Genomic DNA, 18,391 nt, shown 5'->3' on the forward strand with positions numbered 1-18,391 from the left:
AAAAAAAAAAAAAAAAAAAAAGCTGGAGTGCAAAATACCGGAAGAAATGGCGTCCCGACCATACATCGGTCGGGACGCAGGATAAACTAAATATCGAGACAATCCGATTTTATCGGGACGTCTGCTCACCCTAGGGGGCAGTCAGGGGACAGGGAGCGGGTGTGTGTGGATGGGGCAGGAGTCCCCGGGGGGCTGCCAGGGAACAGGGCGGGATTGGATGGGGCACGAGTCCCGAGAGGGGCAGATAGGAGGTGGGGGCCGGGCCACAACTCCCTCCCCTAACCGGCCCGCCATACAATTTACGAAACCCAATGCAGCCCTCAGGCCAAAAATTTTGCCCGCCCCTGCTCTAGCTGGTGTCTGCTGCTTTTATGCTGTGTTCCCAACCCCCAACTCCAGGGCACATCTATAAATTCCTATGTTTGTAATATTGTCCCTTATGAGGGACCATCTCTAGTCACCGTAGTACGAATCTCCCCAGAGCAGGGGCGGGCAAACTTTTTGGCCTGAGGGCCACATAGGGTTTCATAAATTGTATGGAGGGCCGGTTAGGGGAGGGGGTCGTGGCCCAGCCCCCACCTCCTATCTGCCTCCCTGGGACTCCTGCCCTCACCCCCAGGACCCCTGCCCCATCCAACCCCCCTGTTCCCTGACCGCCCCCGGATCATCGCCGCCCCATCCAGCCCCTCCTCTCATTCCTGATGAGCCCCCCTGGGACCCCTGCCCCATCCAACCACCCCTGCCCCCTGCCGCCCCATCCAACCCCCCCCTCCTTCCTGACTGCCGCCCCGGGACCCCTGCCCCATTCAACCCCCTGTTCCCCCCGACTCCTATCCACACCCCTGCCCCCGACCACCACCCCAAACTCCCCTGCCCTCTATCCAACCCCCGCTACTCCGGGCCCCCTTACAGCGCTGTCTGGAGCACCAGTGTCTGGTGGCGCTGCAGCTGCGCTGGAGCCGGGCCACCTAGCCGCCGCCACCACGCAGCTCAGAGCACCAGGTCAGGCCAGGCTCTGCAGCTGCGCTGCTCCAGGAGATCACAGCCCCGCCGCCCAGAGCATTGCGCCAGCAGCGGAGCGAGCGAGCTGAGGCTGCGGGGGAGGGCGGACAGCAGGGGAGGGGCCGGGGGCAAGCCTCCCGGGCCAGGAGCTCGGGGGCCGGGCAGGACGGTCCCACGGGCTGGATGTGGCTAAGTGACCCCACTCAGTTCAGACTCGAAGGGGGGAAAGATGTGACAAAGTGAGGGATTTTCTTGGGTTTTTTTCTTGGTTTATTCAAGGGTTTGCATGCAGACGGGGTGGGACGCAGTTTCCCTGTGTGTTACTGGTTTAACGAGGTGATGGGAGAGAGTTTGTTGTTACAGAGGACCAGTGACGGAACTTGGGACCCCAGCCAATGGCCTGGAGAATGGATACCCCAGCGACCTGTGACCTGGTGACCGAGAGGCCCAGCTCAGGAGTCACAGCCAGTTCTGGCCAGTGGGAGGACAATGGGCTGCGAAGAGAGGAACCCGGTGACCGGACTAGCTGGTTCCAGCCAGAGGGGAACAAAAGGATGGCAGAGAGGAGGGGGGCTCAGGCGACCCTGTTTACCTAGATAGAAGTCAATGGACAGAGGTGGGGCTTGGAGGAGGTGATATCAGATGCCCAGGTGGAAAGCACAGGGGCTTGGGACTGGAGAGAGCAGGCAGAGCCGATTTGGATGCAGGAGAGACTTAGATGTACTGTGCGAGGGAGGCCAGGCCTGAGGCCCTGAGAGTTTCCTGTGCTGTGTTCAGACACTCAATAAACCCTCCTGTTTTACGCTGGCTGAGAGTCGCTCCGGTCTAGAGAACAGGGTGGCATTATTCCCTCTGAGAGTGGAGGCCCAGGGGGTCCAGAGTGAGTGGACTCCCTGAGGGGGCCCACGGCGAGAGACAGGCGTGCTAAGGCTTGGAGAGGTGCGGATCCAGGAGGCGGAGGGCTTAACCCCCGAGAGAGGGTGGACCCCCGAGAAGGGCTGTTGCACTGAAGGGGGTTCCCCCCAGGGACAGTACAGGCCAAGAGTGGGCACGACCTGTGAGTCCCTGACAACGTGGTAGCAGAGGATAGTTAGCGGATGCACCCTGTAGACAGTTGACTGTGTGGAAGCAGAGAAAGAACTGACAGGAAGGGGATTGCAATGCATGACAGTTTGTTAGCAAGAGTCAGGCTAACTGTAACCCTAATAACGCGAGATTTGTAGAAGTGAGGATGTGTGAGCCGAGTGGGAAAGAACTGTGTGAGAAGTTGTTGCGACCTTGTGTAGATAATGTTAGATAATGTGCAGACAATATGGAATGTAGACTAAGAGTCTACATAAGTGAGAAAAACAAGATATCAAAATGACCAATGTATAAACAAAATGCAGCTGTTGCTTATTATTGTCTGTAACAAAAGGTATAAATGCTTGCTGTAATTGTTTACCTGTGAAGAGACCTGCCTAGGAGGGGGAGACCCTGTGTCCTAGTGCGCTCTCTTCCTTTACACAGCTGTTAAAGAGAATAAAGTATCTGACTTTGCTGTACCCAAACAGAGTGAGAACTGTGTTATTCTCCGACAACTGCAAGCACAGGTGCTTTGCAGTGAGTGGCTGCCAGCGATAAAACGAGGGAATTGAAGGAACCAGCGCGGAAATGGCCTGTAACCAGCTCCGTAAGAGGGACCTGGCATGTCTGTGCAGAGAGAGAGGGCTGAGCATTGGGAGGTTTACCCAGGAGCAGCTGATTGCCTGGCTGGTAGAGTGTGACCAGTCCGAGGACCAAGTTCCAGATCCCAGCAGGGCTTCCTGGATGCCTGGAGAGCCTGGGGAGTAGCAGGGGGCAGTTGGGGTAGTGGCAGGGGGTCCATTGGACCCAGTTCCCCAGCCAGGAGTGGGGCTTCCCACCTGGGTTCCCCCCCGGTGGATGTGAAGAGTTGGAAACTGGAGCTGAGAGTGAAGGAGCTGGAGGAGCGGAGGCTAGCTGACCACTCAGAGCAGTGAAAACATGAGCTGGATTGGAGGAGAGGTGGGCCAAGAGGGCCTGTGGGGGGTAAGTGGGGAAGGGCCCTGAGACGCCAGTTCTGCAGGGAATCTAGACACCAAACTGCTGCCCCAGTCTAAGAAGGGGTGGGGGGAGATATTGATGCTTACCTCACAGCCTTTGAGAAGGCTTGTGATCTGAACCAGATTGGCCCTGCAGACAGCCTGCACGGTCTAACCCCCCCTGCTGGGTCCCAAGGCCACAGAGGCATTCAGCCAAATGGATGGTATTGAGATGGGGGACTATGATCTGTTCAAACATACACACACACACATCTGCCTTGTAAGCCAATATACAGTAACTCCTGACTTAAAGTCGTCCCGGTTAACGTTGTTTTGTTATGTTGCTGATCAATTAGAGCAGTGGTTCTCAAACTCTTTTTTCCGTGGACCACTTGAAAATTGCTGAGGGTCTTGGCGCACCACTTAATGATCTTTCCAAATGTTGTTTGTACCGTTAGCTAACTATTGTAAAGCGCTTTGGATAAAAGCGCTATATAAAAAAAACCCTTAATAATGATTAACTTTTTTTGTTCTACACATAAAAGCACACAACTCATATTTTAATATCAGTAGTCTTAACCTTTCTAATGCGATGGATGTGCCCTCTCTCCCCTGCCACAGCAGTTCCCCAAGCTGGGACTGGGAGGAAGGGGGGGCCTCTCCCTCTCTCCCCTACTGCAGCAGCCCCTGAGCTCAGGCTGGAAAAGAGGGGGGTCTCTCCCCTGCCACAGCAGCCACAGAGCTGAAGCTGGGAAGGAAGGGAGTCTCTCCCCAGCAGCTGCAGCCCTGGAGCCTCTTTCTCTGGCCGCCATAGCCCTGCACGTTCCAAATTCCCCCCATCCCCTCTTCTCACACCACTGCCCCCTCCCACCTACCCCCTATTCCCCCCAAGGCCACCACCTCACCTTACATGTGCATCTTCTCCAGGGTCCAGGCACCTAATTAGCGCCTGCGCGGCTCCACTAATTAGGTGGGTGGCCCTTCATTCTCTCATGTGCGGCCGCCCAGGAGTGCACCTTAGAGGGAACTATCCAAGGACCACCTGAATGGAGCTCCCGGACCACTGGTGGTCCATGGACCACAGTTCAAGAACCTCTGAATTAGAGAACATGTTCATGTAAAGTTGCGCAATGTATCCTTATAGTGTTGTTTGGCAGCCACCTGATTTCTCCACTGCTTGCAGAAAGAGCAGCCCATTGGAGCGCTAGTGGTGGGGGCTTGGAACCAGGGTGGGCCGACAGCCCCCCTATCAGCTCCCCTAAGTTCCCTGTGCGGCTGCCTCCCAGCAGGCTATCAATTGCTGGGCAGTTCAGCTGTCCCTCCCTACACTGCCGTGTGCTGCTCCTGCCCTCTGCCTTGGAGCTGCTCCCCAGAACCTCCTGCTTGCTGTGTGGGGGGAGGGGGAAGGGGGGTGCTGTTCTCAGGGTGTCCCCCTCCCCTCCTCCTGCCCCCCCATCTCCACAGAGCAGGGGGGACACGACGGCTCAGAATGGAGAGAGCTTGCTGGCAGCAGCTGCTGTCTCAAAGTCTCTCACACACAGGGTATGTGTCTCTGTCTCTCTCTGCCATGCTGTCTTCCATCCCGCCCCCATTCATGCTGCCTTGTAGAGTGTGAGGCTACATCAGGGTAGGCAACCTATGGCACGTGTGCTGAAGGCGGCATGCGAGCTCATTTTCAGTGGTACTCACTGCCTAGGTCCTGCCCACCGGTCCGGGGGGTCTGCATTTTAATTTAATTTTAAATTAAGCTTCTTAAACATTTTAAAAACCTTATTTACTTTACATACAACAATAGTTTAGTTATATATTATAGACTTATAGAAAGAAACCTTCTAAAAACGTTAAAATGTATTACTGGCACGCGAAACCTTAAATTACAGTGAATAAATGAAGACTCAGCACACCACTTCTGAAAGGTTGCCGACCCCTGGGCTACATTAACAACAATGTGTTAACCCTTGAGGGCTCAGCCCAGCGCTAGTTCATCATTTAGCAGTAAGGCTCCCTTGGAAAAATCCCACCTTCTGACTCCACCACGTCCACCAAGCTTCACAATCATCATTGCTGTGTACAGTATTAAATTGTTTGTTTAAAACTTACACTGTGTATATATATAAAATATAGTCTTTTGTCTGGCAAAAAAAAATTCCCTGGAACCTAACCCCCCTATTTAATTAATTCTTATGGGGAAAGTGGATTCGCTTAACATCATTTCACTTAAAGTAGCATTTTTCAGGAACATAACTACAGCATTAAGCGAGGAGTTACTGTATATTTTTTTAAATAATGTAAAAATGTGAGGGCTCCAGGGTGGGGATGGTAATGAGGGGTTTGGGGTGTGGGAGAGGCTCAGGCAGAGGGCTGGGGTGCAGGGGTGAGGGCTGGGAATGAGGGGGTGTGGGAGTGGGCTCAGGGCTAGGACAGAGGGTTGGGGTGTGGGGGTGAGGGCTCTGGGGTGGGGCAGGGCCAGGGATGAGGAGTTTGGGGTGCAGACAGGCTGCCCCAGGGCAAGGGCCAGAGAGGAGGATCCCCCCAGTCCTCTCCCTGCAGGCAGCAGCGATCTCTGGGGGAGGACCCCCCCACTTCCTCCCTGCACCACACTCACCTCGCACCACTGTCACGTGCTCCTAGGGCCCCTCTCAGGTACAGGAAGCCCCCTCGACTCCCCTCTGGTGGGTGCCGGGGGGGGGGAGATGCCTAGAGTGACCAGATGTCCCAATTTTATCGGGACTGTCCCGATTGTGATGGGTTGGATCACAGAAACCCCCTTGGGAACTGCCACCTGATGTGCCAAGACTACTTCTATCCCTGTTTTCCCTGCCAGTTCTGGGCTCCAGCACCCTGTCTTGCTGAGCCAGACACTCCCGTCTGCTCCAACACAGATCCAGGGTCTGAATTACTTGCCCCAAAGCTGTAGGTTTACCTGAAAACAGCTCACAGAAGTGTGCTTGTCTTTAGCACTCAGATGCCCAACTCCCAATGGGGTCTAAACCCAAATAAATCCGTTTTACCCTGTATAAAGCTTATGCAGGGCAAACTCATAAATTGTTCGCCCTCTATAACACTGATAGAGAGATATGCACAGTTGTTTGCTTCCCCAGGTATTAATATATACTCTGAGTTAATAAGTAAAAAGTGATTTTATTAAATACAGAAAGTAGGATTTAAGTAATTCCACGTAGTAACAGACAGAACAAAGTAAGTCACCAAGCGAAATAAAATAAAATGCGCAAATCTATGTCTAATCAAACTAAATACAGATAATCTCACCATTAGAAATGCTTCAGTAAGTTTTTTCCTCAGACTGGACACCTTCCAGGCCTGGGCACAATTCTTTCCCCTGGTACAGCTCTTGTTCCAGCTTAGGTGGTAGCTAGGGGATTCTTCATGATGGCTTTTTCTCCCCTCTTTGTTCTCTTTCACTCCTTTATATATCTTTTGCATAAGGCGGGAACCCTTTGTTCCTCTGGGTTTCCACACCCCCCACTGGAAAAGCACCAGGTTAAAGATGGATTCCAGTTCAGGTGACATGATCACATGTCACTGCAAGACTTCATTGCCCACTTGCCAGCACACACATATACAGGAAGACTCAGGTAAAACACAGCCATCTGCAGACAATGGTCCTGGTTAATGGGAGTCATCAAGATTCCAAACCACCATTAATGGCCCACACTTTACATAATTACAATAGGCCCTCAGAGTTATATTTCATATTTCTAGTTTTAGATACAAGAGTGGTACATTTATACAAATAGGATGATCACACTCAGTAGATTATAAGCTTTGTAATGATACCTTACAAGAGACCTTTTGCATGAAGTATATTCCAGTTACATTATATTCACTTATCATGTTTTTATAAAACGATTCCAGTTACATTATATTCACTTACTATCATGTTTTTATAAAATCATATAGACTGCACAACATCACACCGATATTTACTTGTTTGTCCCACGTCCCGACCAATGTTCGGTCAGGACGGGAATTGTCCTGATATTTTGCCCTCCAGTGCACAGGCGGAGGGGGCTCATTCCCGCCCTGCCCCAACTCCGCCCCGACTCCACCCCCTTCCTCCCCCATTGGATCCCTCCCCAAATTCCCGCCCTTGCCCCGCCCCCAGCCCCACCCCCTCACTGCCCCATTGGATCCCTCCCCAAATCCCTGCCCTGGACCTGCCTCTTCCCCAAGCACGCCGCATTCCTCCTCCTCACCCCTCCCTCCCAGGCTTGCGCTAATCAGCTGTATGGCGGCGCAAGCGCTGGAGGGAGGGGGGGAGAAGCAGGACGTGGCCCCCAGCTCAGGGGAGGTGGAGGCGGAGCAAAGGCGAGCTGGGGTGGGGCGGTGCATGGAGCTGCCGATGGGTGCTCAGCCCCCACCAATTTTTCCTATGCTCCGGTGGCTCTTGGGTTTTGTTTGTTTGTTTGTTTTTTGCTTTTGCTTTTGTTTTTTCCTCTGCTGCCGGCCCTTGGGTTTTTTTTTTCTCCACCGGCACCCCCCGCGTCCCAATATTTCACATCTCTCATCTGGTCACCCTAGAGATGCCATCACATGTGCACCTCCTCCCTTACTGCTGCTCTCACTGTAGCCTCACTGGGGGTGGGGGGTGGGGCTGCCCCTTGCCCAGCATGGGACAGGAGCGGTGACTGCAGGCAGGGGGGCCCCCTGTGCTGGTGGAGGGTCCCATCAGAAATTGAAAGGGTCTGAGGCAGAACAGCAGGCTCAGGGTCAGTCTGCCCTGGCAGTAGTAGATGGGGAGCACTAGGACGGCAGTTGATGCAGGGAGACAGCATGGAGCTGCAGGGGAGAGACAGGGACGCTCTGCTCCGGGCACGCGGGGGCAGCAAGTTGGGGCCGGGGGACACTCGGGGGAGGCGCACGGGGCGGAAGGTGGGGCCGGGGGAGAGACCCAGCTCCCAACATTGGTGGAGCTGGGCCCCCGGGCCCTGAATATTGCTGTAGCCTGGGCACCACAGGCCCATACAACTCGCCACCCCTGGTGGGGTGTATGCAAGACCTCAGGCATCACCTACAAGGAGGTCGCCAACCTGCTGGTGGAACATCTCTGCACATGGGGAAAGGGCACAGGGGCCACTATCATCTAGGACATGTATAACCTGGTGGGGTTGGAGCAGCTGTATGACATCTGCCCTCCAGACCTTAAGATGTAGTTAGTGGACTGGAAGTCTAAGGATCTGTGCTGTGCAGGGGCACTGGCAGATGAGTTGTGGATAGCAGATCGGGGGGAGGAGGGAGACCCACATCGGGGACTCAGAAGGGGAGTCACCCAGAGACCTCTCAAAGGAAGCCCAACTCAGGGGTGCCCATGATGGCTGGGGCGGGCCAACCCCCCTCATGGGACTTGAGGGACCTGAAATGTAATTACTGGGGCTAAAAAGGACCCAAGGTGGTGTCATGCCCAAAGACACAGGAAATTTTTGCCGAAGAGAACCCTTGAAGGGTTAACAGGCAAAGGGGAGATAGCCTGTAACACAGGCTGAGAGAGTGAGCTGGGAACCCGTCACCCAGCCAGCTCCTGGGGTAGAGCTGGCCAGGGGAGGGGGGAACAGGGCCGGATTAACTTTTTGTGGGCCTGGCTCCAAACATATTTGTGGGGCCCCCAGGGAATTATTGTAAAAGGGGCCGGGGGCAAAAGCACAGTGGGGCGGGAGCTAGGGTTGGTCCCTGGAGCAAGGGAGGGGCCAGGGGTAAACTGCAAGCACAGCAGGGCTGGGGAGGGGGTAAACAGCATCCCCCCCACCCCTGCCCACATAGAGCGGGTACCTACCTTCTCCCTGGTTCTAGCCCATTCTCTTCGTCTCTCGCTGCACTGAGCTGCCCCTCCTCCAGTGTGAGAAAGTGGGAATGTTCTTAATGTTTTCTCTGAATACTGTGTGTGTGCCTCAGTTTCCCCTATGCACTTCTTAAGTATCTAGGTGGTGGGATAAGGCTGTGTGATTGTTGCAGAGCCCTAGAGGGCAGGTGTGATGCTGTCTGCACAGAGAATGGCTGACACACTGTCTCCTGGCAATTGATGGCCTGGGCCCCTCCCCTGCAAGGTGCCAACTGAAGGTGTTGGAGAACAAAGAGATCAGGTGGCCTCCGGGCCCGAGGAAAGAGACAAAGGACAGAGGAGGGGCTGGAGGGGGTTACAGTTTGGAGCTGGCTGAGGAAATGGAGGGAGGCCCAGCACTGGTGTCTGGGCTCCCTTCCCCACAAGACGGACCTGACTGTGGGGTCCTGTTTTCCATACCTACAAGCTCTGCTTTGACTGTGTTCCTGTCGTCTAATAAGCCTTCTGTTTTACTGGCTGGCTGAGAGTCACAGGGAATCGCAGGAAGTGGGGGGTCCAGGACCCTGACTCCCCCACACTCTGTGACATCCAGCAGCAGCAGGACAGGTTCTCTTCCAGCCCTCTGGGGTGGGTGTTGGGAGTGGGAGGAGCGGAGGCTAATGTGGTTACTCCTATAACCGGACTTTTAGTTTCCGGTCAGTACTGCTAACCGGACACCCAGGTCCCATTTTCTACTGGAGTTTCCAGCCTAAAATTGGATACCTGGCAACAGGGCTGCCAGAAAAGCCTGAGGGGGGGGAGGAGGGGCAAGCAATCATTTTTAAAAGTGAGAGGGCTAAGCCTTAAGCGGTGGGAAGCAAGTGGTGGGTGGGCTAATGGGTGGGTGGGAGTGGAGAGGAGCTAATCGGCAGAGCCATGTCTGCTGTACTGCCCAGGTAGGTTGGAGACTGTGGGGATCAGCTGACACAGTATCCCCAGCCCAGGTGACCTGACAGCCAGTGGTGGATTTAGAGTTAGTGGGGCCCCCCTGGCCCTGTGCTCAGCTTCATCTTTGGGGCCCCTCCTTGGGACCCAGGCAAGAAAAAGAACATTCTCTCTTATCTCCCCTCGCCCCCATTTTTTCATTCTTCTTTTCTTCATCCTCCTCCTATAAGTAATAGCAAGTAAAATGAAAATAAAGTGAGGTACCTTGATTGTTCTTGTAGTCTAACTTATTTTTCCACAGACCACTTGAAAATCACGGAGGGTCTCGACAGACCACTTAATGATCTTTCCAAATATTGTAAAAAAACGTTGGGGTGCGGGGTCTGGCCAGGAGCTAGGGTGAGGGAGGGGGCTCAGGGTTGGGGCAGGAGGTTGCGTGTGGAGCGCTTACCTGGGGCAGCTCCTGTTTGGTGCGAGGGGTTCAGATGGGAATGCAGGGGGTGCAGGAGCTCACGTTTGGTGCTCAGGATGGGGGTGAGGATGTGGGGGGGTTCAGGAGTCAGGGCATGGGGCGTGGGGGGGGCTGGGTATGTGTGGGGGTGCAGGAGTCAGGGCAGGGGGCTGGGTGTGTGTGAGGGGGTGCAGGGGGCTGGGTGTGTGGGGGGGTGCAGGAGTCAGGGCAGGGGGCTGGGGAGGTGTGAGGGGAGTGCAGGGGTCAGGGCAGGGAGCTGGGTGTGTGTGTGTGGGGGGGTGCAGGGGTCAGGGTGGGCAGAGGGCTGTGGGTGTGGACTGGGGTCATGGGGGTGCTCACGGCAGGGGGCTGGAGGGGGTATGCCCCGATTCCAGCCCCTTCCCCAAGGCCCCGCCCCTGCCTCTTCTCCTCCTCTCCCCGGAGCAGCGAGCGTGCTGCGGCTCCGCTCCTCCTCCTCCCGGCAAGCAGCTGATCCAGCTGATCGGCAGCAGGGAGGGGGGAGGGAACATAGCACGCTGGGGATAGAGGCTGGGGAGGAGCTTGGCTGCCGGCAGAGCCTGCCCTGCTGCAGCAGGAGCCAGCAGCACTAAGCTTCTGCCCCCACGGGGTGGGGGGGCGGAACAGAGCAGGCCAGGGCCCCTTTGGACCGTGGGCCTGGTGCCAGTGGCACCATGGTAAATCTGGTACGGGGGGGAAGCAGACGGGCTTCCACTCCAAGCCCAACAGATATGTCTGCTTCTGACTCCTGGGCTCAGGCCCCTCTGATCCCCAGTGGGAGCGGCAGGTGGAGGTCAGTGGGGAGACATTCACGGAGTGAAGCGATTCTGGGACGAGACTCTTGTGGGTGTGATGCAACCTCACCAGCTGCTGAGGGGCTGTGTAACTTGGGGGAAGGCTCCCAGAGGCAGCCATTCACCCGGGGTTCCTGTGCAGACATAGGAAGGACCGGGGTGCAGGGCTCTTAGCTGGGGTCCTTCAGCACATCAGCTTCAATGTATTCTTGGGAAGTGACTGTGTCTCTTTAAGACAGGATCCAGACCCTGTGCCAGTAACGGCCAAAGAGCTGAACCCAGAGATCGGAAGGTGGAGAGGGCAGGAGCCAGCGAGCATGTGAATGGCCCATAAATGGCCCGGCCGGCAGGGAGGGGGGACTTTCCCCCCCCCCCCCCCCCCGGTTAGTAGCACAAGGGAGGAACTGGGAAGCTCTGGTTTCCAGCCTGTCTGTAGCCAGCCCCTGGAGCTGAATGGGACAACAGCCCTGCACAGGGGAGAGGTGGCTCACACTGACTCTGATGCCGCAACCAAAGCAGTGGGCTCGCTCCCTACCCTCACTGGGACACAGGTGCTGGGGATGATCGGACCCCAGTTAAGGTTCTGTAACGAGAACACATCTGAATGGGGGCCCCAAAGAGGTTGGGTTGCAGGGTCAGCTACCTGCAGAGGTGCTGATGGGGGACGGATGAAGAACTGGCCAGATGGTGCCCTGGTCCTTGCCTGTGGCTGAGGTCAGGGAGGGCCACTTGGCCTGGCACTGGAAATCCACCCAGCAGGGGGGCGTGGAACCTCCAATGGGGGGAAGTGAGTTGCCAGGGACAGGGCTTAACAGGGCTGAGACCAAGGCCTTGTCCTGAGGTGGAAAAACTAAGGCACAGCAATGAGGGCTGGGCCCCGAACCCAGCAGCTGAATTCTAGACCTAGCCGCAGAAGGGTCCCTCCTGGAAGAAGCGGGGGCCTAGTGTTGCAATATTCTGGGAAAGGATCCAGGTGAGAGAAGGGACCCGGTACCAGAAATGGGCTCCCTGAGGGAAAACTGAACTTGGGGGATCAGAGGGTGTCAGGTGGTCCCTCAGAAGTACCACCGGGGGGGTGTCCCATCTTCTAAACATCAGGGGCTTCAGCGCATCCAGCGAGAGCTGCTGCAGAACATTTACTGCCCTGGAAATGCACAGGAGTCCACCCTCTTGAGTTGGTGTATGGAAGGAGAAGGAGCGGACCCCTGGACTTGATGAGAAACAAATGGGGAATCAGTGGTGGATTCTGAACTATCGTTCGGAGCTCATGGGCTTGGCCAGGGGAAACCTAGCCAGGGCACAGAGGAAGCAGAAGGTCTGGTACGACTGCTCAGCACGTGCCTGCTCCTATGCTACTGGGGACCAGGTGATGCTTCTCATCCCCGTGAGGAAGAACAAGCTGCAAGCTGCTTGGGACGCCCCTTCAAGGTCATCAGACAGGCAAACAAGGTGAACTATGTAGTGGAACTGTCCAACCGGGCACACAGCCACTGGGTGTACCATGTCAACATGATGAAGCCATACTGGGAAGGGAGAAGTTGGTGCTGGCTGTGTGTGGGCAGTGGGAGGAGAAGGGAGAGGATCCCCTGGTGGGACTCCTCCCTGAGGTGGGGGCTGACCCCTCGCTGGAATCAATTCCCCTCTCAGACCAGCTAACCCCTGCCCAGCAGGCAGAGATCAGAAAGGTGCTACATTCATACTAGCAGCTGTTCTCTAACCGGCCTGGGTTCACTAACTTGGCTGTTCAGTAGGTGGAGACGGGAGCCAGCCCTCCCATCTGGTGTTCCCTGTGATGTTATTGACAAACTTCAAAGAACTTCAAAAAGATCTCACAAAACTAAGTGATTGGGCAACAAAATGGCAAATGAAATTTAATGTGGATAAATGTAAAGTAATGCACATTGGAAAAAATAACCCCAACTATACATACAATATGATGGGAGCTAATTTAGGAAAGAGATCTTGGAGTCATCGTGGATAGTTCTCTGACGACGTCCACGCAGTGTGCAGCGGCAATCAAAAAAGCAAACAGGATGTTAGGAATCATTCAAAAAGGGTTAGAGAATAAGACGGAGAATATCTTATTGCCCTTATATAAATCCATGGTACTCCCACATCTTGAATACTGCGTACAGATGTGGTCTCCTCATCTCAAAAAAGAAATACTGGTATTAGAAAAGGTTCAGAGAAGGGCAACTAAAATGATTAGGGGTTTGGAACAGGTCCCATATGAGGAGAGATTAAAGAGGCTAGGACTTTTCAGCTTGGAAAAGAGGAGACTAAGGGGGGGATATGACAGAGGTATATAAAATCATGAGTGGTGTGGAGAAAGTGAATAAGGAAAAGTTATTTACGTGTTCCCATAGTATAAGAATTAGGGGCCACCAAATTAAATTAATGGGCAGCAGGTTTAAAACAAATAAAAGGAAGTTCTTCACACAGCGCACAGTCAACCTGTGGAACTCCTTGCCTGAGGAGGTTGTGAAGGCTAGGACTATAACAGGGTTTAAAAGAGAACTAGATAAATTCATGGAGGTTAAGTCCATTAATGGCTACTAGCCAGGATGGGTAAGGAATGGTGTCCCTAGCCTCTGTCTGTCAGAGGGTGAAGATGGATGGTAGGAGAGCAATCACTTGATCATTACCTGTTAGGTTCACTCCCTCTGGGACACCTGGCATTGGTCACTGTCGGTAGACAGGATACTGGGCTGGATGGACCTTTGGTCTGACCCAGTATGGCCATTCTTATGTTCTTAACTGTGACCGTATATATCATTGTTGCAACCAAGTGTGGTGTCTATGGGAAGGTTGTAGTTTGCTGGTTATGATTATGCTGTCTGTATCATTTTTGTATTCAAAGTTATGAATATTGGCTATGTACTTGTTTGATTCTAAGTAGCCTCAGTGAAGGATTTGGTCAGCTTCTTGAGAAAGGACTATTCTCAGTAAGTGCCCAATCAAGAAACACATAACTGACAATGGACTTTGGGAGATGCCAATCCACATCTGAGCTTTCCTGGAAACGTTCAAACTAACATGTAAACAATGGTGTCGGCCTGCAAAAAGCTTAATCATTCATAGACATGTGACTTGCCCAGGTGACTGCAAACTCCATCTTGTTGAGGGGATTTTACACAGGAGAACAAAGGGGTTTCCACCCACAAGAGAGACTATATAAGGCCCTGGAAACCCCTGCATTTTGTCTTCAACTGGCTCAAAAGATAGCCTCTCCACCCCAAAGAGATGCCTGAAAGAAACTGGAACAAAGGACAGTAACTACGGGGGTGTGAGTGATTGCTGGACCCAGACTAGGAAGGAGTCTAGTCTGTCAAAGAAGCTTATTGGAACATCTCTGAGGGTGAGATTTACCTGCATTTAGTTTCCTACTGTATTAGGCTTAGACTTGCGTGTTTTTGTTTCATTTTGCTTGGTAATTTACTTTGTTCTGTCTGTTATTACTTGGAACCACTTAAATCCTACTTTTTATATTTAATAAAATCACTTTTTGCTTATTAATTAACCCAGACCAAGTACTTAATTCCTGGGGGAGCAAACAGCTGTGCATATCTCTCTATCGGTGTTATAGAGGGCGAACAATTTATGAGTTTACCCTGTACAAGCTTTATACAGAGTAAAACAGATTTATTTGGGGTTTGGACCTCATTGGGAACTGGGTGTCCGGGTGCTAGAGACAGGAGCACTTCTTAAGCTGTTTTCAGTTAAGTCCGCAGCTTGTGGGGGACGTGGTTTAGACCTGGTCTGTGTTTGTAGCAGGCTAGTGTGTCTGGCTCAACAAGACAGGGTACTGAAGTCCCAAGCTGCCAGGAAAAACAGGCTCAGAGGTAGTCTCAGTACATCAGGTGGCAGTCCCAAGGGGATTTCTGTGACCCAACCTGTCACAGGCCCCATTCAGGGTCACTGGGAAAACAGCCCAGGACCTGGAGAGAGAGGTTGGAGACATGCTGGCTTTAGGGGTGATCCAGCTGTCCTCCAGCCCTTGGGCCTCGCCCGTGGTGCTGGTTCCCAAGAAGGACAGGTCGATCCGGTTCTGTGTGGATTATTGGAAGCTCAATGCCATCACCGTGTCCAATGCCTGCCCCATGCCTAGGACCAATGAGATCCGAGACAAGTTTGGGGGGGGGGGGGGGCGCCTGGTACTTCACTACCATGGATCTTACCAAAGGCTACTGGCAGGTGCCTTTGGACCCAGAAGGGCCGGCGAAGTCTGCCTTCACCACCCCAATAGGGCTCTTCGAGTTCCTGGTCCTGCCCTTCGGCCACAAGGAGGCATCTGCCACCTTCCAGCGCCTGGTGGATCAGTTACAAGGGGGGGTGGAGGACTTTGCACTGGCGTATATTGACGATATCTGTGTCTTTAGCCAGACCTGGGAAGAACATGTGTCCCAGATGAAGAGGGTGCTGGGTCGCCTCCAGGATGCCGGGTCGCCTCCAGGATGCCGGACTGTAAAGCTGGAAAGTGCAAGGTGGGGATGGCAGAGGTGTCATACCTGGGCTACAAGGTGGGGAGCGGCCACCTGAAGCTGGAGCCGGCCAAAGTGGAGGCAATCCAGGATTGGCCTGCTCCCCAGACTAAGAAGCAGGTCCAGGCTTTCATTGGGATGATGGGGTACTACCGGAGGTTTGTGCCCACTTTAGCTCCCTCGCAGCTCCCCTCGCGGAGCTTTGTAGGAAGGCAAAGCTAGACAAGGTGGTCTGGACCGAGCAGTGCCAGAGGGCTCTCTGTGCGCTAAAGGGGGCACTCATCCAAAGCCTGGTGCTGGTAATTCCGGATTTTAACAAACCCTTCCTGGTGTTCACCAATGCCTCAGACACGGGGCTGGGTGCGGTGCTGATGCAAACTGATAGTAAGCAGGACAGACACCCCATTGTGTACTTGAGCAAGAAGCTGCTGCCCCAGGAGGAGCACTGTCAAGGCTCCTTCCCCACTCTGAACTTTAGGGTACAGATGTGGGGGCCTGCATGAAAACTTCTAAGCTTAACTACCAGCTTAGATCTGGTCCGCTGCCACCACTCCCAATGTGCTAATTCCCTTCTCTGGGTAGCCTTGAGAGACTCTTCACCAATTCCCTGGTGAATACAGATCCAAACCCCTTGGATCTTAAAACAAGGAGAAATTAACCATCCCCCCTCCTTTCTCCCACCAACTCCTGGTGGATCAAGATCCAACCCCCTTGGATCTAAAAACAAGGAAAAATCAATCAGATTCTTAAAAAGAAGGCTTTTAATTAAAGAAAAAGGTAAAAATCATCTCTGTAAAATCAGGATGGAAAATAACTTTACAGGGTAATCAAACTTAAAGAGCCCAGAGGAACCCCCTCTAGCCTTAGGTTCAAAGTTACAGCAAACAGAGGTAAACACCCTAGTAAAAGGTACATTTACAAGTTGAGAAAACAAAGATAAAACTAACACGCCTTGCCTGGCTGTTTACTTACAAGTTTGAAATATGAGAGACTTGTTCAGAAAGATTTGGAGAGCATGGATTGATGTCTGGTCCCTCTTAGTCCCAAGAGCGAACTACCACCAAAACAAAGAGCACAAACAAAAACCTTCCCCCCACCAAGATTTGAAAGTATCTTATCCCCTTATTGGTCCTTTGGATCAGGTGTCAGCCAGGTTACCTGAGCTTCTTAACCCTTTACAGGTAAAAGGATTTTGGAGTCTCTGGCCAGGAGGGATTTTATAGTATTGTACAAAGGAGGGCTGTTACCCTTCCCTTTATAGTTATGACAAGCACTATGTGGCCGTAGAGAAGGAATGCCTGGCCATGGTGTGGGCCGTTAAAAAGCTGCAGCCATATCTATTTGGGCAGCGCTTCACTGTGTACACTGACCTTTCGCCCCTGACGTGGCAGCAGCAAATTAAAGGGGTTAATACCAAGCTGTGGAGATGGAGCCTGCTCCTCCAGGGTTATGACATGGATGTGGTCCATGTGAGGGGGAGTGCCAATGTTATAGCCGCTGCTTTGTCACAGGGCGGGGGCCGTGAACTTCTCCAGATCACTGGCTAAGTGACCCCGCTCAGTTCAGACTCGAAGGGAGGAGAGATGTGATGAAGTGGGGGGGTTTCTTGTTTTTTTCAATGGTTTGCATGCAGTGTGGGTGGGACGCAGTTTCTGTGGGTGTTACTGGTTTAATGAGATGATGGGAGAGGGAGTTTGTTGTTACAGAGGACCAGTGAGGGAACTTGGAACCCCAGCCAATGGCCTGGAGAATGGATACCCCAGCGACTGGTGACCGGGAGGCCCAGCTTGGGAGTCAAAGACAGTTCTGGCCAGTGGGAGGACAATGGGCTGCGAAGAGAGGACCCAGGTGACCGGACCAGCCGGTTCCAGCCAGAGGGGGACAGAGGACTGCTGAGAGGAGAGGAGGCCCAGGTGACCCTGTTTATCTGGATAGAAGACAATGGACAGAGGCTGGGCTTGGGGGAGGTGATAGATGCCCAGCTGGGAAGCAGGGGGGCTCTGGGCTGGAGAGAGAGAGCAGGCAGAGCCCACCTGGATGCAGGAGAGATTTAGATGTTCTGTGCTGAGGTAGGCCAGGCCTGAGGCCCTGAGAGTTTCCTATGCTGTGTTCAGACGCTCAATAAACCGTCCTGTTTTATGTTGGCTGACAGTCACTCCAGTCTAGAGATCAGGGTTGTATTATTCCCTCTGGGAGTGGAGGCCCCGGGGGTCCAGAGTGAGTGGACTCCCTGAGGGGGCCCACAGCGAGAGACAAATGTGCTAAGGTTCAGAGAGATGCGGTTCCAGAAGGTGGAGGGACTTAACCCCTGAGAGAGAGTGGACCCCCGAGAAGTGCTGTCACACTGAAGGGGGTTCCCCTCAGGGACCGCACGGGGCCAAGAGTGGGCACGACCTGTGAGTCCGTGACAGGGGGCAGCTGCCCCAGGTGTCAGCGACGCTACCTGAGTCTTGCCAGAGCAGGGGCGGGCAAACTTTTTGGCCTGAGGGCCGCATCGGGTTTAATAAATTGTATGGAGGGCCGGTTAGGGGAGTGGGTCATGGCCTGGGCCCCACCTCCTATCGCCCCTGCCCCCCCAGGACTCCTGTTCCATCCACCCACCCCTGCCCCATCCCCCCCCCCCCCGCTCCCCTGACTGCCCCCGGACTCCCCTTGCCCCATCCAACCACCCCTTCTCCCTGTCCCCTGCCGCCCCATCCAACCACCCCACACCTTCCTGACTGCCCCCCGGGGACCCCTGCCCCCATTCAACCCCCTGTTCCCCCCCCCCGACCACCCTCCACACCCCCGCCCCTGAGCACCACCCTGAACTCCCCGGCCCTCTATCCAACCCCCCCGCTCTGTGCCCCCTTACCGCGCTGCCTGGAGCACCGGTGGCTGGC

General features: G+C 54.0%; 1 protein-coding gene across 1 annotated transcript in view; it reads left to right on the forward strand.

Moving 5' to 3' along the window:
- The first annotated feature begins 15,195 nt into the window (after window positions 1–15,195).
- PSMC4 (proteasome 26S subunit, ATPase 4) overlaps window positions 15,196–18,391 on the forward strand; it is a 23,782-nt gene continuing 20,586 nt past the window's right edge. The window contains exon 1 of the mRNA XM_026658573.1: window positions 15,196–15,492. Coding sequence (XP_026514358.1) covers window positions 15,196–15,492 — 297 coding nt within the window. The remainder of the gene's footprint in view (window positions 15,493–18,391) is intronic.

Source organism: Terrapene carolina, unplaced genomic scaffold (assembly GCF_002925995.2).
Source record: "Terrapene carolina triunguis isolate 2854851 unplaced genomic scaffold, T_m_triunguis-2.0 Scaffold461, whole genome shotgun sequence".
Classification (NCBI taxonomy): Eukaryota; Metazoa; Chordata; order Testudines; family Emydidae; genus Terrapene; species Terrapene triunguis.